General features: G+C 53.3%; 1 protein-coding gene across 4 annotated transcripts in view; it reads right to left on the bottom strand.

Annotated features, from left to right (window-relative positions):
* Window positions 1–6763: 6763 nt before the first annotated feature.
* The window catches only part of RALY (RALY heterogeneous nuclear ribonucleoprotein), a 121639-nt gene continuing 105197 nt past the window's right edge, over window positions 6764–23205 (bottom strand). For 3 of the 4 annotated variants that reach the window (XM_039728120.1, XM_039728121.1, XM_039728119.1), the window contains 7 exons: window positions 22648–22720; window positions 15669–15716; window positions 15040–15197; window positions 14205–14318; window positions 12252–12391; window positions 8585–8633; window positions 6764–8358 (listed from right to left, as the gene is read on the bottom strand). In XM_039728120.1, coding sequence (XP_039584054.1) covers window positions 8589–8633; window positions 12252–12391; window positions 14205–14318; window positions 15040–15197; window positions 15669–15716; window positions 22648–22720 — 578 coding nt within the window. In that variant the 3' untranslated portion in view covers window positions 6764–8358; window positions 8585–8588. The remainder of the gene's footprint in view (window positions 8359–8584; window positions 8634–12251; window positions 12392–14204; window positions 14319–15039; window positions 15198–15668; window positions 15717–22647; window positions 22721–23205) is intronic. The other variant, XM_039728122.1, reaches the window with a different exon arrangement.

Here is a 23205-nt window from a genome sequence, read left to right as displayed (position 1 = left end):
CCATTCAAGAGAAACTCATCTGAGACTTGTTCCTGGAGGTGCCTGGAGAACAGAATTGCTCTTGTGGTCAGTCAGCCTGAGCTTTACTGATGCCTTGGAAGAACAATCTCTTTATCCCCTCTTCTGCCAGGATGTGCTTTTATCTCCACTGTTGGGTGGTTGCAGCTCAAGGGCTTGGGGACCTTGCTTATGTCCCTGAAGTAACCAGGGGAACATCTCATCCCCTAACAAAGCAAAAATCCAGTGGGATCAGCTGCCCTGGGGCTCCTTTGCTCCTGTTCTGCTGAAATCACTGGCTGCTATGAAAATCAGTGAAATAAACTCCATTGCTGGGAGCTTCTGGCCAGAGCAAGAATTTAATCAGTTTTGTAACCACAGCTGGTGTAAAGGAGGAGCATTTATGAGAAGGCTCCATGGAGAGCTGGGAGCTCCTGGTTGGTCCCAGCCTGTGACGTTGTGCAGTGTGTCCTCCAGGAGTGGCCACCACACCCTGAGATCTGGGGCTTGGGGCAGCTCTGGAGCAGCTTCTGGGGCACCTGGGGCTGTCAGCAAGGGGAGGAAAAAAGCAGATTTTCAAAGCTGCTGCTACCAGAACAGCGTTTGTCACAAACTGCAGGAGGTGTTGAGCTTTAATCAGGTGAAAGGACCTGTGGTGGTGGCTGGGGGGGAGGCACAGGATAGAAACAGCAGGAAGTTGCTGAAAATCAAGAAAATGGGAAATTGAGTGTGATGCTGACAGCTGAGTATCATTAGAATTTATCTGTTCATCTTCTAAATAACATTTCTCCAGCTCTCTGTTCTGGCCCTGTTTTCCCCTAGAGGTTTATTCCAGATTACTGGAATAATATCCAAGAAGGTGAGAGGCCAGGCTGTGAGAAGGATTTGGACACAGAGGTTGAACAGAAATCAGTGGCTGCACAAGAATTTAGCAGTTCAGCTTCAGTCTGGATGGAGAACAAACTGCAAAGCCTCTCCAGCTCCTAAAAGAATTGCTGGATTTTCTTTCTGAGTTTTCTTTCTGCTGCTGTGGTGAAGGTCAGTGCCTTGTTGCCAGAGCAGCAGAGGACCCAGGTCACAGGGGGGTCAGGACAAGCCTGCCCTGGTGAAAACCTTGCCTGGTTTTTGCAGCAGGCCCACAGCTGGAGGCTGCAGAGGATTGGATTCCTTCAGAGTCCATGGGAGCAGCCAGGGTTAGGCTCTGCCCTCATCCTGCTCTCTGCATTTCTAGGCACAGCTGGCAGTCCACAGCTTGCTCTGCTTCCAGGGTTTGTCCACCTTGGGAAAGCTCAAGTGGCTCTAGTTTGGGTTAATAGCTGAAAGGATTTTGGGTGAGCAGTCAAATCCCACAGCAGAGAAAGGAGCACAATTCTGTGTGTCCTTTCCCTCAAATGCAGGAGCTGAGGGGCAGAAAGTTTGCTCTGATCAGTTGTTTAAATGATGTTGTGACTGGAGGAGGGAAAAGGCTTTTGGGAAGATGTTACATTGCAATATCTTCCTCCTAAAGTGAAACAGCTTTTTCTCCTAAAGAGAAACAAGTTCAGGGGCTGGTGCTGATCCTTACTGCACATTATCTCACCGGGACAAGCCTCTGCTTTGAGGGGACCTCACCTGGCTTCAGTCCCTGGGCTAACAAGTTTGGTGTTTGCAGCTCTTTCATTATCTTAGCTTTTTTTTTAGTCATTATTTTAACTCTTTCGTTATTTTATCTATTTCAGTGATGAAGACAGGGCAGTGCTATCATTCAGCCAGTCTTTAGTTTTCAGGAAAAGCCTAAAGACAGCTTTTCCTGAAGGTGTTTCACCATGCATGGATATAGATAAGCTCTGCATAAACATTCACAGAGGTATCACAGCATAGCCCTTACACTCTTACATATCCTTGATACAGAATGGCTGTCAGTCTGTCCCAAGCCCAAGGCAGCAGTTCTTTATACAGAAGGAGAAATTCCAGCTGGCCCTGGAAATGTGTTGCTGCCCTGCAAACCCAAGGAACTGGGTTTTCCTCACCAGAAGAAAAAGACTTCCTCACTTCCCTCTGCTCCTGTCTGTATGGACAGGCTCATTCCTTGCTGTTCATCCTTTTTCCTTTTTGCACATTGCAAACACCTGCATCATTCTGGAATAAAGCAGTCACCACTTCACCTCTGTGTTGGGAAGCATTTTTCTGCTCAGAAACCACCAGAAATGTGTGGTACCTCTGTCCCTCCCTCCCTCTTCAGCCCATTGCATCCCCCACAGTGGTCTCTGGGCTCACAGAAGCTTTTTCAAACAGAAGCAGCATCCTTAATTCTACATTCTACAGTAAAGCAAATCACTTGTAAAATTCATTGTTTCTTCCCACAGCCCTGCTTTGGGTAATCATCCCGTAAGTTTGGTGTATTTCTTTCTTCAGTGTGAGAGCACTGCACTGGGGGGGAGCAGGACTGTGGAAGCAGTTTGTGCCCTGATTGTCACCAGTGGCAGGTGCTTTATTACAGGGAGGAAATCTAAATGTGATTCATTTTGAAAATAAGGCACAGAAGGTAAATAAAAAATTAATTTTCAGTTACATTTTTTGTTTTGTGGACTGAAATGTCTCTGTGCTGCTCATGGCCCTCAGAACCTGCTGCAGGCTTTTTGTTCAGCACCAAAATTGCTGGTTTTTCCACCAAAGCTGTGAAAAAATAAGTTCTGAGAAATGTGAGCTCATCTGAAATGAAGCTTAAAACATTTTTCTTTGCTGCCTTGTCCCCACCCTCCCTGACACCCTCAAACAAGAGAGGGAGGAGTGGTTGCTCTCTCTCTTCTTCTGGAGCTGTCTGGGGCTCTCCTGATGTGGGGATTTGGGCTCGAGGTGTGGCTGTTGAGGTTTCCCCGTGGGTGGGAAAGCCCTTGCTTGGGGCTGCCTGTGGAGTCTCGAATACTGCACACATGGCAGTTTGCTTTGAATTCCAGACCTTCTCCACTTTCCCCAAATTCGTTTAAACAATGTGTTGAAGCACATTGTTTCCCTCTACTCTGTTCTGGATGACAGAGATGGCCTTTATTTAAATCCTGCCCCTGGCCAAGAACATCCCTGGACGTGAAGAAGGTGGAGTGTGCTGGGGCTGGAGCCCCTGTCCCTCTGGAGATGCTGCAGGCACAGAGGCCCCTCCTGAGCTGGCCCAGAGCAGCACAGAGGCTGTGGGGACAGCAGGGAGGGGCTGAGCTGGAGCAGGAGGGGCTGTCCCAGCTGTGCTGCCAGACCTGCTCTCCTCAGCCCGCCTGGCTCGGGCTCACCCAGCACGGGGAAGCTCTGAGCAAACCCAAGGAGTGCTGGGGGCTCTGCACCCTTGTGCCAGCCTGGCAGAGGCAGCAATCCCCCTGCCAGGGAGGAGATCTGGGCAAGGAAAGGTGCTGAGCTCGGTGTTTTCTTGCTGGAGCAGTGCAGGGGTCCCTCCTGGCACATGCCCTCTGTGCAGAGCATCCCCAGTGCAGCTGGGTCCTTTGGCACCACTGTCCCCATGCAAGGCCTGGGGGTGTTTTCCTGCCAGAGGATGGACAAGCTCCCCCAGGAGCCTGGGGGGTTACATCTCCACACGTAAAACTTTACTGAGAATGATGCCATGTGCAGGCTGACCTAGAGCAGAGACTAGACAGGGATAAAGGATAAAGTAGGGGTTTATTAAGAGGCCTCAATAGATCCACCTTGGGCAGCACAAGAGCCCAGCCAGGGCTGACCCAAGATGAACCAAAATGGTCCCAAAATGCACAACCACTCACAGGGTCTGCCATTTTGATCAGTTCTGCTCCATTTGCAGATTGCAGTTCATTGTCCAGTTACAGCTCCAGCCCATGAAGTCCCATCCTGCTTGTTTTTCTCTCTTCATTCTGCCATTGTTTATGGGCCTGAGATTTGGATCAGCCCCCAGCTAGAGCAGGAATTGTTTTGTCTCCCTGCTCTGTGCAGAGAGCTCACCATCCCCTAATATGAAGCCCAGACTTACACACTAAAGCAGCACAGAATGTGAAAAGAATATACAAGCTAAACCTGAGGCATCAAGAAGAGGGAATTGAACCTCCTGCAGTTAACAAGAAGAAAATGCAGGAGGGACACAACCGCTGTGACAGGCACAACAAGTGGCTCTCACAAATTCCCAAAGGACAGTCCTGTTACAGCTGCAGTAAGAGAAATGTTCCCCAAGTGCTGCACTGCCTGGAACTGTGATGCTCATCAAAGTCAGTGGGAATTAGTAGTCAGTGGGGGGATTTTGTTGCATCTCCTGACTCAGACTGAATGAATGAATGATTGCAGGCATTTTGGCCCCAGTGACTGTTTGTCCATGTCCAGAAGCAATGGAAGGAGCATTTGGGAGTGGAGGAACCCTGCTCTGCTGCTCTAATGCCTGTGCAGGCCAGTGTGGGGGAACCAGAGCACCAAAGCTTCCTAAGAATCTGCCGCCATGCCATGCCATGCCATGCCATGCCATGCCATGCCATGCCATGCCATGCCATGCCATGCCATGCCATGCCATGCCATGCCATGCCATTTACCCCAAAGTGTGTCAGCAGCCTCAGACATTCCTGTTCCCTTTGCAGAGGTGCAAGCAGGCAGCAGGGACTGAGACTTTGAGGGTGTTTCTAAGCAAGACCATGCTGCTTTTTGGCACTGATGGGATGGGAGCAAACAGCAGCACAAGTGAGAAGCCAGGTGAGGTCCAGGACACTTGGGAATGGGACCTTCCCTCTGTGGGTGGTGGGGGAAATCTTTCACAAAAGTTTTATTTCTTTTTTCAAGCTCACACCATGGCAGCTGTGTATGTTCAGTTGAGCTGCCCAGTTGAGCTGCTCAGTTTATGTTGGTCACTTTTCTTCAGAATATGCAGCTGTGGAATTAATTGTTGCCTGTGGGGTTGTTCTGGAGAGAATGGACTGGCCCAACCCTTGTCTTGCCACATCCCAGCAGGGCAGGGACAATTTACAGGGAGCGACTCCGTGGGGACACTGGACCATGGAAAAGGAGGTGGAGTGAAACAGGGTGGGAGCCTTTACATTCATTCAAGAGCTAATGGGATCTGACACATCTTTTTATGTCATGGATGTTCAAAGGGCCTGGGGAGGACCACACCTCTGTCAGGAAGGACAACCCTGAAGGGCCAGGAGCTGGCTGTGCCTGCGAGCCAAAACATGGGATGGGGAAGAAAACTGGCTTGGCTGAACTTCTGCTTGGAACTAAGGAGAAAAGTAGAATTTTTGACTTTTGGAAGAACAGGGAACAACTACAAGGATGTTGTGGGGTTATGAAGGGAGAAAATAAGAAGGGTCAAATCTCAGCTTGAACTTATCTGGCTACTGCCATAGGAGACAATAAAAAATGTGGTTGTAAATACATCAGCAACAAGAGTAGGACTAAGGAGAATCTCCCTCCTTTACGGAATGTGGCTGGGGGCTGGTCTCTTTCCCCAGCTATCAAGGGATATTTGAAGAGGAAATGGCCTCAGGTTGTTCCAGGGGAGGTTTAGGCTGGATACTATGGAAAATGTCATTTTGTGATGGTCAAGCACTGAACAGCTGCCCAGGGCAGTGGTGGAGTCCCCATCCCTGGAGGGGTTTAAAAGAGGTGATGTGCACGTGGGTCAGTGATGGCCTTGGCAGAGCTGGGGGAACCTGGGCTGGATGAACTTAGAGGGCTTTTCCTTCAAATGGGTCTGAGGGAAAACCATGCTCAGAGCAGGGGTGACCCCTCTGGGCCCCCACTCCTCTCCTGACAGACCAGAGGAGCCAGCAGGGAGCTCTGCAGGTGCTTCATGGCCCAGAGGGTGAATGGAGGGGTGGGGGTGTCCCTTTCCCAGCCCCCAGCTGGGCTCTCTGCCAGCTCACAGAGAGCACCAAACCCCCACAACTCCAGCCAGGAGCAGAGAGAACTGCCCTGCAGGGGCCTGCTGAGAGCTCCCTCACTCTCCTCCCAAAGTAACGAACAAAATCAAGGCAGCTCTTTGCTGGGAGGCCTCGTCTGTGCTCCAGGGCTGAGCCAGCCTCAGCCCCCGAGGCCCTGCAGCTCTCACAGCTGGGTACATGGCCCAGCAGACTGAGGGCTGGGCTGATTCTCAGCTTCTCGACAGCCAGTTTGACTTGCCTTGGTTTTGGGGCTTTCCCCCCCTCCTGTTGCTCCACACAGACACCCAGCCATCAGTCTGCTGCTGCCAAGTCTCACCTTGGAGGGAACTGATGGCAGCGTGGATGGACAGGTGGGTGCTCAATCATCTCAGACTCACCAGGAACTCAGTTTTGCTCCCCAGGGCTGGATGGTAAGTCTGCCACAAGGAACCCACCCAGGCTGGATGGGCCTTGGAGAAACCTGGTGCAGTGGAAGGTGGCCCCAGGAGATCATCTTTAAGGTCCTTTCCAACCCCAACCACTCGGGGTCACGGGACCCTCCTGACATGCTCTGGTGTCACCAGAGCAACACTTGCTTAAGGAGCAGTTTTTTGCACTGCTGGCTTGTGCAGCCCGGTAAAGCAGCCAGACTTTTCCAGTTTGTTATGAGCTGGACCAGTGCAAAGTCCAGAGATTAAAGGCCTGGATTTGGCCCCTGCTCTCCTGCATCAAAGAAGCTTCCAAGCCTCCAGGGAAAACCCAAGAACTCCTGTGAACACAGATATTTTGCTCAGCCCAGTGGGATACACCTTGGGCAAGGGCAAGTAAATCTTACAGGCAGAGCTGAGGCTTGGAAAGGGAAAAAAGACTTGTCTGGAATAGAAAAAACAAGTGTGTGTGTATGGCAGAGAGAAAAGAGGGGAAGCAAATTAGACTTCTTTCTTTTATTATACAGGATCATATGTACAAGGTCACCTCTCCCAAACAGCAGCAGCACAGTCAGTTCACAGCCAAACCTGCAGCTCATCTCTCCAGGCCTGGAGAACGGCTCGGGACACCTTGGTGCAGACCTTGCACAGGAACTGCCAAAGGGCAGGGCAAGCACAGGGCTCCCTCCAACCCCTCCTCAAGCAGCCCAAACTAAGAAATGCAAAGAAAACTTTGTGCTTCAAGAGCCATGCGTGCTCCAGAATGGCACCAGGGGCAGGGAAGTGTCACCCCTGGAGCTGTTTTCCCTTCACCCTTCCAAGAGATGCTGTGGACGAGGTTGGAGCACTCAGGACCACTCAGGTGTGGTGTGGCAGGGACTGGCCAGGGGAAGGTGTGGACACTGCTCTGGGTTCCAAGCACTGCTGTGGGTGTGTTCTGGAGGGGAAGGGGCAGGCAGGACACACCAGGTGTGGGTAAAGTGCTGTGTGAGTTTCAGTCCCCGGGAAAACAGGAGGAGCCCAGGAAGGAGAAACGAGGAGAGAACGGCTGAGGCCTCTCTGGGTCCCACGACGAGCCCTGTGCTCACAGCACGGGGCAGGGGGCACAGCAGCTGGGGGCTGCTGCACACCCACCTGCACCACGCCCAGAGCATTCCCTGTGCCCAGCCTCGGGCACGCTTCACCCTGGCCACAGAGCTCAGGCAGGAGCAGAGCGGTCACACCACGCTCCTGACGCGCCCTGGCCGGGGCAGGAGGAGGTGTGGGCAGCCAGGGAAGGTCTCTGACTCCAGCCTGCAGGAGTTGGGTGCTCCACATCCCTTCCAGGAGCAGCTGGTCCAAGGAAAGGGTCTCATCCACGCCCCTCACTCTGCAGAGGCTTGCTCAGCCCTGACACGGTGGAGAATGAGGACACCAAACCACTCAGGGTGATGATTGCTGGCTCTCTCCTGCTTGGGGTCACTTGCTTTCCTGCAGCTTCCTCTCCCCTTCCCTCCTCAAGCAGCTTCCCAGAGCACAGCTGCTGCTCCAGCCCGACTCCTTTCCACCTGAAGTGACCGTGGACACACAGCAGCTCATGGGGCACAAGAGAGGTGGCAGGAGGTGGCCGTGCTGGAGGACAGCTCACCCCACAGCCTCCGACCAACAGCATCCTCAGCACAAGAACACAAACTGTGCAGACTGACACTACTTCTCCCTCAGTTAGGAAATGCTCTGGCCCTCACCTCACACAGGAAATGTCTTTATTGGGCTGGGCTGAGCTCTCTCTGCTCTCCTGCAAGCAGCTCTGGAACACCTCTGGCTGCCCTGGGGACACACCTGCTCTCCTGGGCTCTGTGGTGGCTCTGGGTTGTGCAGGTCTGGCTCCTGCCTCCTCTGCTGGCTGCAGAGCTCCAAATCCATTGCAGGGGTGGTGGGGATCTGCTGGGAGGATGAGTTTTCTTTGCCTTTGCTTTACAGATGGATGGAAGATGTCGGGCCATGTTTCTCCTTTGAATGCCAGGTAGAGATGACAGCAGCACTTCCATTCAGCTTGCCTTGCTCAACGTGCCAGGACAGGGTTTAGCCTCGTGCTTTCCTCACACTGTTGCTCACAGCTGCAAGGAGAGAAGGGGGAGCTACAGCATTGTCCCTGAACTCCAGAGATTTGTCACTCAGGAAAGGGGGTGAAGGGCTGGCCAGTGACCCAGCTGAGCAGCCAAGCTCCATGCTAGGAAAACACAGAGGATCAGTGGAAAAGAGCCTCTCCTGAAGCAGCAACCCCCCAGGCCCAAGAGGCACAGAATGAGAGCTCTGGCTCCATCAGCAGCACGGGAGCTGTACCTGGTTACTGTAGCCTGGCATCCTCCACGTCTGTGTAATGGCTGTTCTCCTGCAGGGAAAAGGGAACCACAAACAGTGAATCACCCTGTGTCCCTGCTGCCCTGCCTGGGACACTGGGACACCTCACATGTGGTCACCAGCTGGTCCCCTGCTGTGGGAGAGCAGTGCCAGGGGTGCTCAGCATGATGGACGAGCTACAAAACACACCTGGTATGGACACCTGGCAAAAACACCAGTCTCCTCTGGCTCCTGATTGTGAAACAGCTCTGCCAAACAGACCTGGGGTGGGTAATTCCCTCCAGGGCTTGGAAATAATAGAATCAAAGAATCATTCAGATTTGAAAAGACTTCCAAGATCATCAAGTCCCACCATTAACCCAGCACATCCGTGTTCACTTCCCAGCTGTTCCAATGCCTGACCACCCTTTCAGTGGAGAAATTTCCTTGATCTCCAATCTGAACTTCCCCTGGCACAGTTGGAGGCCGTTTCCTCTCATCCTGTTTCTTGTTCCCTGAACTGCCCAGTGCTGCCAAGGCACCTCAGTCCACAAAGGCAAATCAATGTCCTGATTCTGCTGCTGAGCACAGGAACTGGTCCCAGCTTGCAGCAGAACTCATTATCCAGAATGGTAACACTCATCCAGCACTCCAAAGGCCACAATAATGGCCTTTCTAGTAATAATAGTGCTGAACTGCTCTCCAGGCAGGGCTTTGGAAAGCACAGCATGTGTTTGGACTGCCTTGATGGTCTTGGAAGTATTTTCCAGCCTTTATGGCTCTCAGTGGAATTTGCTCCTGGAGCTGCTGTGCAGAGCAGCATCACTGGGGAATGGGGTGCTCAGCAGTGGTGTTTGACCTCCTGCACAGGGTGAGGATTTCAGGGATGGAAATGGATCCTGGAGCTCTCTGCAGGGCACATGAGGAGCTCCAAAAGGAAAGAAAAGGGAACAGGCTCTGCCTGAAAGCCAGGAGAGGTGGCCTTGCTCAGGGCAGGCAGAGCCAGCTGCACTGGGATGTGCCTTGGAATGGGCTGGGAGCCTGGGGGGGAGGATCAGGGCCAGCCCAGCTGCTGCCACCGTGGCAGGCATCCCCTGCACACCACGGGTGCACAGACCCCTGGGGACCCCCTGGCATCTGGGGGAAGGAGCAGGGCTGGAGCAAGAAACAGAAGGCTTTGGGACAGCATCAAGAGTAAGTTCTGACCCAGCTGAGCAGGGGAGGCATCGCTCTGGTTCCTGAGGGCCAAGAACACCTGGTCAGGGATGTGAAGGTGGAGAGAAGCCTTGGCTGCAGAGCCATGGGACTGTGACCCTGAGTACCCCAGAGAAGTGACCAACACCAAGAGCAGGATCAGATCCCTGAACTGAAGAGAACAGATTTGGGCTTGCTCAGGAATCTGCTTGGTAAAATCCCATGTGAAACCTCTCTGGAGGCCAAGGAGGCCAGGACATCCAGACTCCTATGGTGTGAGACTTCCAGTGGGCACCCAGCACCAACCCCAAAAACTGTTTAGATGCAGACTGGGGAGACAAATTACCAAAACTGCATGAAACAAGAAGAAAATCTGACTGCAAATCAACCACAGTGTGCTGTAAATACCTGACCACATCAGGAGTCCTTTAGCTTTCCCTCCAGAAATCCCTCCCTCTGTGTGCAGGGATCTCCCCTTGAGCAGGGCCCCCAAGACACCCACTCCTCAGCTGACACCAGGCATTGATGGGCTGCCAGGTGACATTTTTTGCACACATGTGACATTTAATACACAACAATCTTTGTATCCCCTACTAAGTGTAGTAAATAGTACTGACCACCAATCCAGTTGGTCAGTACAGAGTACTCTATCTTTCACATCCAAATTTATGGCTCAGAACTCAAAAAATTCCCTCAGCTCTGTCTGAGTGACCTCTGGTTCTTCTCCTGCCACCCCCCTGCCCCATAGAGCCCATGTGGGTGCCATGTCCATGGACAGCAGTGGTGACAGCCACACTGGGGAGTGGGATAAAGGAGTCACTCCCAGGAACTGGGGCACCTCAGGACTGCTCAGTGCTGTGAGCTCTGCCCTGACCATCCATGTCTGAGGCTGGCAGTGGAACATTTCTGGTCTTGATGCCACATCAGGACCAGGGAGTTACAGAAAATAGAGATGTGAGCTGAAACAGTCATCTTTTTCTTCTCCTCTTAATGAGGACCAGCTCTTCCCAAACCACTGCCAGCAGATGTCTCTCCAGTGTTTTCTTACCCCTGCAAAGGCAGAGAAGTGCACATTTTTTGTTGACAGGCTGTGTGCTGCTTTATCATCATTAACATCAGCAAGTTTCCCTCTAATGTCTACCATCTGTTTGCCCTGATGTAATTCAAACCTGGCCTTATTTTTCCTGACACAGCTTGTGCCTTTCTTCTTCCCAGTGCCTGGAGTGACCTCTCCCCTCCAGCAGGGCTGAGGAACTCCAGCCACGAGGCCCCAGACCTGAAACTGCTCAAGGACCCAGTTCAGAGCCCTCAGCCAGCATGGCTCCAGCAGGACAGGGCAGGAGAGCACAAACCAGCTGGGAGTGCTTGGAGCTGGAGCAGTTTAAGGCCTTGGGAAGGGCTCTGGATGTGTGGCGTGGGCACCCCAGGGATGGGGGCTGAGGAAGAGGAGAGGGATGCTGAGCTTCATCCTCACTTCTGCTGACACCAGTGCTGGGGTGGGGAGGGACTGGAGCTGCTCCTGGGGCCACTCAGAGAAGGTCATGTCCTTCTACCCTGGAGCCCTGCTGCCCTCACAGCCTGGATCTGGAGCTGATCCTGCTCTCAGCAGGGTTTTGGGTTGGGATAAATGACAGTGCTGCCAGTCTCACCACAGTGCCTGCTCTGTACCCAAACACTGGGCTCCCATCCAAAGGCACAGATTTGTCTCTGGGTTCACAAGGAGCACCCCTGTTTGGGGCAGCTCTAGGAGCAGTGGGGCTGCTGTGTGCCCCACACATTGCTGGGGTCAGACCTTGGCTTGTGCCATGGAACAAGTGCCTCTGGAGAGGGACTTTGGACAAAGGCCTGGAATGACAGGATGAGGGGAATGGCTTCATATTGCCAGAGAGCAGGGATAGATGAAATATTGGGAAGGAATTCCTCCCTGTGAGGGTGGGCAGGCCCTGGCACAGGGTGCCCAGAGCAGCCCCTGGATCCCTGGCAGTGTCCAAGGCCAGGCTGGACAGGGCTTGGAGCAGCCTGGGACAGTGGAAGGTGTCCCTGCCCATGGCAGGGGGTGGGATGAGAAGTTCTCTAAGGTTCCTTCCAATCCAAACCCTTCTGTTACTCTGTGAATGTCGGGTCAGCTTCAGGGGCACTGCAAACACAGCTCATCTAACCCAGTCTGTCTTTGCAATGTGTTTAAATCCATCTAAGAATCACTTGGGAGCAGAGTGGATTGGTTTAAACCACTCCTGGCTGTGAAATCAAGGATAAGTGTCTGAATTTCAAGAGCCAACCATGTTTCTTCAGCACTTCTACGTGTTTGCACGGGCAGCAGAGCAGCTTGGAAGAAGAAGTTGTGACAACAATCAGATTTAAATACAGCAATTTCTTTGGAGGAAGAAAAAACTACTTTTCCTGGAGATTTGGCAAGTTCCAGTAAAACTGTGGCCTGCTCCTTTGCTGCAGGGATGCATTACCCAAGCTCTCTCACCAGTTCATCTTCACACTCCTCCCGTGCCAGCCCCTCCTCCTCGTCGCCGTTGAGCGGCTCCTCCGCGGTGGCCTCGGCCTCGGAGGCCGTGTCCTCCTGGGACACCTCGCTCTTGCTGCTCTCCACCTTCTTCCGGGCCTCTGCGGGGACAACGGCCACGTCAGGCCTGCAGCTGGGGACACAGCCTGGGCCACAGAGCAGGGCTGGACCAGGGACACGGCCTGGGCCACAGAGCAGGGCTGGAACCAGGGACACGGCCTGCACCACAGAGCAGGGCTGGAACCAGGGACACGGCCTGGACCTCAGAGCAGGGCTGAACCAGGGACACAGCCTGCACCACAGAGCAGGGCTGGAACCAGGGACATAGCCTGGACCTCAGAGCAGGGCTGGAACCAGGGACACGGCCTGCACCACAGAGCAGGGCTGGAACCAGGGACACAGCCTGGGCCACAGAGCAGGGCTGGAACCAGGGACACGGCCTGCACCACAGAGCAGGGCTGGAACTGGGGCCACAGCCAGACCCTGGGCCAGAGAGCCCCACATCCACTGGCAGCAGGAGGGGAAATGACAATGGTGGGAACTCTTCCTGCCATGGGGAGTTCTGCTGATTTTGAGCAGGCAGCCTGGGACACCGTGGAGAGGGCAGTGAAGGTTCCACATCCCCCAGCAGGATGGTGGGAGCCAGGGATAGGGATAGAATGGGGATAGGACCACAGAGCAGGGCTGGAACCAGGGACACAGCCTGGACCCTGGGCCAGAGAGCCCCACATCCACCAGGGGCAGGAGGGGAAATGATAATGGTGGGAACTCTTCCTGCCATGGGGAGTTCTGCTGATTTTGAGCAGGCAGCCTGGGACACCGTGGAGAGGGCAGTGAAGGTTCCACATCCCCCAGCAGGATGGTGGGAGCCAGGGATAGGGATAGAATGGGGATAGGCATAGGACAAGATAGAAATGGGGATAGGGATAGTACAGGGACAGGGACAAGGATAGGATAAGGATAGGGATAGGATAAGGAGAGGGATAGGATGGGGCGTGGAGAGGGCAGTGAAGGTTCCACATCCCCCAGGAGGATGGTGGGAGCCAAGGATAGGGACAGGGATAGGGACAGGATGGGGATAGGCACAGGACAAGATAGAAATGGGGATAGGGACAGTACAGGGACAAGGATAGGATAGGAATAGGGATAGGGATAGGAGTGATAGGAGGGATAGGAATGGGGATAGGAATAGGACAAGACAGAAATGGGGATAGGGATAGTACAGGGACAGGGACAGGATAGGATAGGGATAGGGTGGGGACAGCATGAGGATAGGGATAAGAATAGGATAGGGACTGGAACAGGGGTAGGAATATGGATGGGACAGGAATAGGACAAGACAGAAATGGGGATAGGGATAGTACAGGGACAGGGATAGGATAGGGACAGAGTGGGGACAGCATGGGGATGGGGATAGGGATAATAATAGGACAGGGATTGGGATAGGGGTAGGGATATGGATGGGAAAGGAATATGGATAGGGAAAGGGATGGGAAAGGGGTAGTGTAGGGTAAGATAGCATATGGGTAGGACATGGGTATGACAGGGATGGGATGGGATAGGAAAGGGATAGGATAAAATAGAAATAGGATAGGAAATTAATAGGAAAGCAGTGGGAAAGGAATAGGATAGGATAGGACAGGACAGAATAGAATAGGATACAATACAATAGCATGTGACAGTAAAATAGAATAGTAGAACAAAAAGAGCAAACTAAAAAAAATACAAACTATATGACAAAAGAAAAAAAACTCTCATCATTTTAAACCCCAACTCTGTAATCTCAGGAATTTTGGTGTGTAATTTTGGCCTGTGATTCTACCCTGGAACCTGGGGTTTGACACTTCCCTGTCAGAGCCTGGAGGAATTTGCGATGCCCAAGGCCAGCCCCGAGGCACCCCCGCCTCCACTGACCTGCAGACAGCTTCTGTTCCTCAGCAATCTGCTCCAGCCGGCCCAGGAGAGCATCAATGTTGGATTTGATCTGTGTCAGCTCCGTTTTGATTGTCTGCAGCTCGCTGCTCTTCACTTGGGGGAGGAAGGAAGGAAAGGAAGGCACTCAGCACGCTGCAGAGCAGCCCCATCCCACACCCGGCCCAGGGCAGCTCCCTGAGCAGGCACAAAAAGCAGGAGGAACCCCAGGCTGGAAGGCAGGGAAGAGCCTGGGGGGCTGTGTCCAGGCAGGCTGCAGAGGCTGACCCCAGGCTTTGGCACGCTCAGGCTGAACCTGCACTACAGCTCCTCCAGGACTTCAATGTTTACACTAAAAATTTTTGAAAGCAAATCAAATCGTATCAAATTGCATCCTTCACCTTCCTGAAACACCCTTGGAACCCCAAGGAGTAGAGCCCCTGGGTTCTGTGAAATTGGATTTTTATGTTAATTTTAAATACATAGTAAGAAATCAGTATAAAATTTTTAAAATATTTCTCCCTATCACCTTGTGTATAAGAATCAAACCTTTTGGTACAATTATACTTCTGGCAGCCTTTCTAAATCCAGTAATGCAGCTGCCATCAGGAACGTTTTTAGTTTATAAAGGCTGGAATTTATAGTTTATAGTGGCTGGAATAGAACAAGTATATAAGCAGCCGTACCCCACAATAAATTCGGATGCTTTGACCAGCACACCGAATGCCCATCTCCCTCTCTCCACGTCCAGCACCGCACCTTCCCCAGGTGCCGTTTCCCGCTGTGGGGAGGTGTTTTTGGGGCTCGCCGCGCTGCCCCAGCCCCGGCACATACTCACGCTTGAGCTTGGCCGAGCTGTTGGCGATGGCCGACCTGGCGAACAGCTTGACGGGCAGCGAGGCCTTGACGCGCCGCACCAGCGGGATGGTGACGCGCGGCCGCTTCACCGGCACCACCCGCGGCACCGGCGACACCCGGCCCCGGTACTCGAAGATCCTGAGGGGAACGGCGGGGAGGGAGGCAGCTGGGGCTGGGGCAGCCCTGCCGAGCAGCGCCGCAGCCCCGCAGCGTTCCCGGTGACGGGGGCGTGGGATGCCGGCCCACAGGCTGGGCTGGACAGCCTGCCCGCAAATCCCTCATTCATCCGAATCCCTCATGTCCCCGAATCCCTCATGTCCCCGAATCCCTCCTTCACCCGAACCTCTCCTGCCCCCGAATCCCTCCTTCACCTGAACCTCTCCTGCCCCCGAATCCCTCATGTCCCCGAATCCCTCCTGCCCCCGAATCCCTCCTTCACTCAAATCCCTCCTTCACCCGAATCTCTCCTGCCCCCGAATCCCTCCTTCACTCAAATCCCTCCTGCACCTGAATCCCTCCTTCACCCGAATCCCTCTTTCCCCTGAATCCCTCATGCCCCCGAATCCCTCATGCCCCCGTCCCACAGAGCCCCTCGGGCCGGGGTCTCACCTGTCGTAGAAATCGTCTCTGTAATAGTCATAGTCGAAGTCGTAGCCACTGCAGAGACAGGGCATCAGGGGTTAATTAGTGCTGGTAATTCATTATTGTGGCTCCCTCACGGCCTGCTGGGCCAGCAAGGATAAATAAATGGGTCCCGGCCATGAGGGACTCTCCCGGCTGCAGGGAGGGGTCCGGGAGGAAGACTGGGGGACTGAAGGCACAGGAGTGTTAACCCACTTATCTCAGACAAGAGCAAGAACATGTGTGGAGAAAAGTCGGGACAAAGGGGATATTTCTGGGGATATTTATTGATTGAAACCTCTCTCCCCTCAGACAGACAATAACCAGTCCTATTTTCTTGAGCCTGAGCTGCATTTTAACCCAAAGTAGGAGCATTCCCCACTCCAAGGACACCCAGCAACACTTTCCCCCTTGCTGCAGGCAGTTTTTCACAAGGCAGCACAAACCAGGTGGTTTGACCCCACACACTGGGAGCAGCTGCCCCAGCTGAACTCAGCACCCTTCCTTGATGTGCTGAGCTCATTAACACTCAATTAACACTTAATTAATGGCTGAGTCAGACGTGATGCTGGTGGTCTCCTCTCTGCTCTGAACAAACACAATTCGTGCAGCCCCAAAGAGCAAAGTCTGCCCTGCCTCCTGAAGTGGCTGAAAAGAATGAGATTGGTGGGGGAGAGGGAAGGGCTGAGCCCCGAGGGCCTGGGGCCAGGGAAGGACGACCACCCAAGAGTGCAGCTGAGAGTTCATCCGGTCCTGCATCTTTGACAGAAGTGGCAAGAACAACGTGTGGCTGGTGGGAAGTGTGGTGTGTACCAGGAATTCCAGGTCTGTCCTGCCTATTGTGGCACTGAGCTTCCCTGCCAGTGCTCAGTTTCAGTAACTGGCTGGCTTCTGAAAGATGATTTCCCCACGTTCCTTGGGTTCCCCAGGTGCCTGTGGCAGCATCTGGAGAGCCAGCCTGTGCCCAGGGGGGACCTGAGCACCTGTGCATGGCTGGAGGCACCAGAGCTGCTCTGGGGCCAAGGAGTTGGTGCCGGGGTTAAAGACAAGGAGGTGGCTCGTGCACCTCCTGCCCCAGCCATGCACTGCCATGGGGACTTCAGTGAGGAGATATTCCATAAAGCTGGGCCTTATCCCTGAGCAGCTGCTGCCTGTGGCATTCCCAGCTGGCTGGGGATGGGACGGGCAGTGCAGGCAAGGAGACTGGTGGGGAGATGTGACTGTGGAGGTGTGATCACCACAGCCCACCCAGATTCCACTGCATGGTGGAAAAGAACCTTTTTTGACAGACGAATTCCAGATTCTTTTCAGGCCCTCCCCTTCAGACCCGAGTTGCAGCCAACATTCCTGCTGGGCTCAGAGGAGACAGGAACACCCCACAGCCTCTGTCCCAACCCCTGCCTCATCTGTGTTTATTTATTCCCTCTCTGGATTGAAAGGGAAAGGCAATTCCTCCCAGGGCAGCTGTTGCTGGAATGAACCCAATTGTTTGTGGGGCTGAGGGGATGGAGATCACAGAACGGGCACTTCCATGGAGCTTTTCATGACGGGTAACTGGATTTTTGTTCTAACCCAGGGTGAAACCTGGAGATACAAAAACCCTCCAAGAAAATAGCTCCCCTCAGCCTGCCAATTCACTTTGATCACTGAGGATGTTTGACTCCAGGTCTGTTTGAATCCAATAAATACAAAATACCATCAAAATAGGAAGCCATTTGAAAGGAAAATTGAAGTAGGATGCTTCTACGCTGTCAGACTCTCCCTCTTCAATTTTTTCCTCCTCCTTAGATGCAACTCAAATGAAATTGCTGCAATTTTGTAATATTTTCAATCCTGACAGGCTCTGGTGAAGTTCTTCTGGCTCTCTCTAGCAGAGCCAGTGTTGTCCCCAGTCCCAGGCAAGAGGAGCCAGTGGAATCTCCCCGTGGCTCCAGGGCTCCCAGTGGGATAAAGCAGAGCCTTTATCCACAGCACAAACTCCCTCTGAGACCTTGGGTTTTAAGTTTTTCTATTCTGTTTTGGTGTGCAGCTTTCAGCTCTATATTAAGTGTTACTGGGATCTTTTCACAGGGTGGTGGAGACAAAACAATCCTATAGCAATGGGATGGGGATAAACTGATACCTTTGGTTTTCAGTTTTTCTGTTCTGTTTTGGTGTGCAACTTTTAGCTTATATTAATGTTACTAGGATCTTTTCACAAAACAATCCTATTCTAGCTGGAGACTCAAGGACGAGCTCGTCAAACTTCAGGCCCAAAGTATCAACAACGTGAGAAGAGGAGGGTGGGCAAGCAAGCAAGGAGGATGAAACTTCATCATTTGAAGCTATGAATTGGACAGTTGACTCCTGTATGCAAATGGACTAAAACTTATAGAAATGTAAGATCTTGTGGCCAAGCCCTCTTTTTCTTCCATCTTGGAGCCATCCAGGTACTGCCAGGGTGTGGCCTTTGAAGGCACTTCCATGAATCTCCAATTTGTTCCTCTGAACTCCATCCATTCTCTGTTCCAGCTCCTCAAGGCATCACCTCCACGAGGAGCTGCTCCTGCTCGGAAGCTCACTGTGGCTTGGACACTACAAGGCTTTGGAGCATTTGTTCCTAAAGAACACAAAACTTGGGGATGTTTGGCAAAATTCTGAGACACCCAAATTCCTTTCTCCTGACCCCAGTTCACACTCCTGGTGTGAGCCAGCTTCTCCTCCAAGCCTTTGCTCCCTGGCAGAGTTGTGGGATCAGCACATGGGCAGCTCCATGGGGCCAGCACACAGCACTGCCCTGCTGCTGCCAGCACTGTCCTGGGCAAAGCCTGGCACCTGGGAACAAGGAATGCAGCCCTGAATGGGATGGGCTCCTCCCTCTCCAGCACTGACCCTGCCCTGAGGCATTTGGGCATCTCTGTCCTGCTCCTGGGCTTGGCTCCAGCACCAATGGGATGAAGCTGAGCCTCAAATATCTGTAGATCCCACCTGGAGAAGGTTGGAGAAGGATAGAGATGCCCAAGAGCCCAGGTGAAGCCTCTTCCCAGACCAGTCAATCTGCTGAAGTGGCCCACAAACCCTGTCGATGTTACTGCACTGTGTCATCCCCTACTTCCATAGGGATGTGGGAGCAAAGCTGAGTATGCCTGTGCTCTCCTGGTGGGAATCACTCCTGGCACTTCTGCAGGGCATTCCCAGGGGCACTGAGGGGGTCACACCATGCTTGCAGGGCAGGGCACAGGGGCCCCAGGGCATCTGTGAGTGCAAAGCCCAAAGGTGAGGGGCTCTCCTGCCCTGGCCCTGGATCTTCATGGGATTGGAGACACTTCCACCCTTTCAAAAGTAATTAGGGGCATAATTATCCCAGGGAGCTGGTCCTGACCTCCCAAAACATGAACCCAGCCTCTGCAGGGCTGCTTGGATTCCTGCTGACTGTGGGGCAGCCCTGAAGGAAGGCAGGGGCTGGAATGAGGGATTTGGGCAGCCTGTGGCTGTGTAACCCTGCTCTAACACACTAGTCACTCACAGCTTAACACATGATGCCAGGGAGGCAGGGCTGGATGATTTTAGCAGCACCCCTGGAATCAGGCTTTGAGCACAGGGCAGGTCTGCCAGGATGAATCCAGGAAAAAAGCTGGTGAAAGGGAGTGCCTTGGCACTGATTTATCCTGAAAATTCCACTGCACGTAGGATAAACCATCCTGAGACTGAGGGATCATTCCTCAGTGACCTGGCAGCTCTGTCTTTGTGTTCAGGAATAGGTTTTGCTGTTTTTCAATCAGCAGGTGACATTGCAGCCTTTCAGAATAAAGCAGGGACAACCAGAGTGAAAGGCTGGAGAGCAGGAAGGTTTCAAGGAACACCCTGCTTCCACCTCCTGATGCATTGCCTCTGCTTTGTTGGCCTTTAGCAATCAAGCAACATTTCTACTGCCTCGGGTTCAAAATGCAACTGTTGATACCTGAGGGGTGACTGTCTGCATGTGCTGCCTCTCCACCACATTGGTGGGGCCACTTCAGAGCCTGGAGCTGAACAGCAAATGTGCATTTGAGCACCTGTGCTTTAATGACTGCCTGGTATTGCTATCACGAGTGCCATGGTGAGCTCAGCTCCCACCCTTCTGTCATGGCATTACTGCAGTGGGCAAAGGAATCCCTGCTGCCAAGCTGCTTGGAAAATGTGGCACTGATTCAAACAGATCTTGTGGAGCTGTGTGATTCCTTCCTCCTGCACACAGCCAAGGCAGTGGGGAATAAAGGAACGTGGGATGAAGCCTGGCATTCCCAAAGTGCTGGGACTGCTGCAGGCTGGGACATCCCTGCTCACCTCCCCCTCTGCCCCAGGGCTGCTCTCAGCCTGTCCAAGTGCGTTTTGTGCTGGGATGTCACTGCTCCAGCACCAGGGCCTGGGAGGGGTGTTTGGGGATGGGCTGACAGCAGCTTTGGGTGTAGCAGGGGATGGATGCCAGTGTTCTCTGGCTGTGACAGTCAGTCAGCAGTACTTTGTCCCTGCCACCACTTCAGAGACCCCTCCTGGGGCCACTGAGCTGAGACACCCAGCAGCCCTTGCTCGGTTGTCCTCTCTGTCCTTATGGGCAAGGAGCAGCTTCAGCCCCAGCTCTGCAGGGCAGGGCAGAGGTTTGTGCCTCCAAGAGGCCAGAGCAGCACTGGCAGAGCCACCTTCCCTTCCCAGGCAGCTGACAGCATCTGGGTGGGACCTCTGGCACCGAGCTGAGTGTGGCCCCAAATGCCCCAGGAAATCCTGTCCAGACATTTGCCATGCAGGCAAAAAACGAGAGTTGGAGAGTTTGGAGGGGCAGTGAGTGACTCCCTGGGGACACGGTCACAGCAGCTCACTGCCCAGCCATCCCCACAGGCAGCAGGGCCACGTCTGTGGGGGGTGGCCAGGGTGCCAGGGGAGCATCCAGGGACCTGCCCTGTGCAAAGGGATGCTCTGGGAAGTGCCAGAGAGAGGGAGGGAGAGAGGCCCAGAGATCCAAGAGTGGAGGAGAGCAGTGATAGCAGCAAGGCTTTGTAGGAAGTGAAGGTGCCTCGTGTGGAGACACCTGAGAAAACTGATGGTGGCAGGAGCCTGGCTGGAGGTGGATGGGAGCCTACATCCCCAAGGATTTCTGTCTAACACCTGGACACCCACCTAGGCTGGTGGATAGGTAAAAATGTCACAACTGTTGCTTCCTGTATGTTCAAGATGGAATCTCCCTTGCCTTGCCTTCCCCTCAACCCTCCCATGCAGACTTGGAGTGAGGCAAAGCAAAAGCCAGCTTTTGGAAAAATCCTCTGCTGTGTTTAACACAGCACTTCTATAAATTACAGTGCTGTGATTTTTGAAGTCTAACATTTAGAAAAATTGATGGTGGTTTGGGAAGCTGTAACCACAGCTCGCTGCAAACCTGGGATCCCTGTTTTCCAGGAGATATCCTAAGTTCTGCCAGTCCAGATGGCAAAGTTTTAATCTGACAGCCAGTCTGGGATGAAATATTGCTGGGAACAGGAGCAGTGCAGTTCTCTGGCCCATATTTTAGCATATCCATATTTGTGGGAGGGAGCAAACATCTCTCTCAGCAGTCTGAAGTCTGAAATATTGGTCATTCCAGAGGAAGGGATTAGTGCTCCAGGCACGGCTGAGCAGTAAATGAAAAGCTCGTTAGTGCAAGACGTATGGAAGGAGCTGATGTGTGTTATGGCCCCAGCCCCACGTGAGCAGTCCATGTGCAGCTGAACTGCAGGATTTGTGTCATCTCTGCTCCCACCTCCTTCCCCTCAGGTGGCATCCCCTGGGAACCTGGAGAGCCACGTCCTGTGAGGGCCCCAAGGGTCCCAGGGTGGGAGGAGAACTGTGCCTGACAGCTGCACAGGGGGAGCTTGGCTGAGACGCTCCTGGAAGGAATCCAGGGATGCCCTGTGGGTGGTGGAAGGCTGCTGGGGCTTTGTGGGGGGTCTGGCTGTGCTAGAGCTGCATTTTCTAACCAGGATTTGCCTTTCCACACCACACTGGTGCAGGACCACATGGCTGAGTCAGAATCACAAGGTTCCCGTCACCCCTCACATTTTTTCTTCTTTTTCTGGAAAAATCTCCAGTTCTCTCATGATTTCCCCTTTTGCTACACCCACCTATACTGATTTTAGTCTTTTCCTTGCAACCCCACATCCTCCAACTCTGTACTCAGCCCCTCGGTCTCCTCACCATGATACTGGCATCAAAATCATAACAATTTATAAATAAAGCACATTTGGGGACCTTATTTGGTTTTGGGTTCCTGAACCTGCAGGGCACTCCTGATACAGCTTTTCAAGTTTACCCATCTGCAAACAGAAGCAAGAACTTAGTAAGTCTATCCTGCATTCCCCTGACTTCAGAGTCTGGGGCTTGAATGAAAATCTTCACCTCATGTAGAAATTATGATAAATTCTCTCAAGCTGGGGTTCACTGGATTCTGTAACACACTCCATGTTCCACAGACCTCTCCATGTCCCACGTGCCCCTCCTGTTCCCTTGATCCCTTTGGTGTACTCCTCAGAACAGGCTCCCTTGGGACTGCCCCCAGCCACCTCCTTGGTTCACCTCCATTTGTCACCCCAAGGACTTCCCACTTTCTTCCCTTCTCCTCTCCCTTTGACAATCATTCTCCTCTTTCCCTAAATGATCCTTGTTCCCTATTTTTAACCCACACCCAGCACCTCTGTGCCCACTCCTGCTCCCTGGGTGCAGGGGGTGCTCCTCTGCCCACCCTTCTCCAACCCTCTCCAAGTCCAACACCTGCACAGGTGGGGCCATGCCCAGGGGATCTCCCACACCACCACAGGCACTGGCCAACCCCGAGGGGCACTGCCAAGGGCAGGAGCCCCAGGGAGAAACTCCGGGTGTGCAGTGCCCAGGCTGCTGGGGGCAGGCAGCAGGGAGCTCAGGGCAGGGGCTGGGGGTGCTGGAAGGCAAACCAGAGACCTGACCCACTGTGGTGAGCACCTACCTGTACAAGGCAGAGGCTGCTCTCTTCAGCCCTTTGGGTCTGTTGGGTTTGGGCTCCCCGGCCATGTTGATGTCTGCAAGGAAGGGACACACAGCTGTGACATGGCAGGTCCCTGCCCACCCTCACCTGCGGCTGGGGTGGATGCACAGCCCTGCCAGAGAGCAATGAGCTCCCCCCACCCCCTGCCTCTGGCACAGCTGGCACCTGCTGGGGCTCCACAGGAAGGTGAAAAACCCCTGAACTTGGAAACCTCTTCTTTTCCTTTCCAGAGCCACTCACCATTCCCTGAGCAGCCAGCACCCTGCACAGGGTCCACTCCACACACACAAACCCAGCACAGCTTTCTTGGAAGAATTCAGTGTGATATGGCAAAATCCAGACCTGCTGCAGGGTGCTGACTGCAGAGCATCCACCCCTGGATCCTCTGGGAATAACCAGAAATGCTGGGCACTGCCATGGGTCTGCCTGTGTTAAACTCTGCATGGTGCCTGTACCTGAGCTGCTCTCAGGGCAGCATCTTCTGCCAGGAGAGGGGAGAATAAACTCCAATCCCCTGAG

Source organism: Passer montanus, unplaced genomic scaffold (assembly GCF_014805655.1).
Source record: "Passer montanus isolate IOZ18808 unplaced genomic scaffold, ASM1480565v1 scaffold64, whole genome shotgun sequence".
Lineage (NCBI taxonomy): Eukaryota > Metazoa > Chordata > Aves > Passeriformes > Passeridae > Passer > Passer montanus.
The sequence above is the reverse complement of the archived record's forward strand: the minus strand, read 5'-3'. Positions and strand labels throughout refer to the sequence as shown.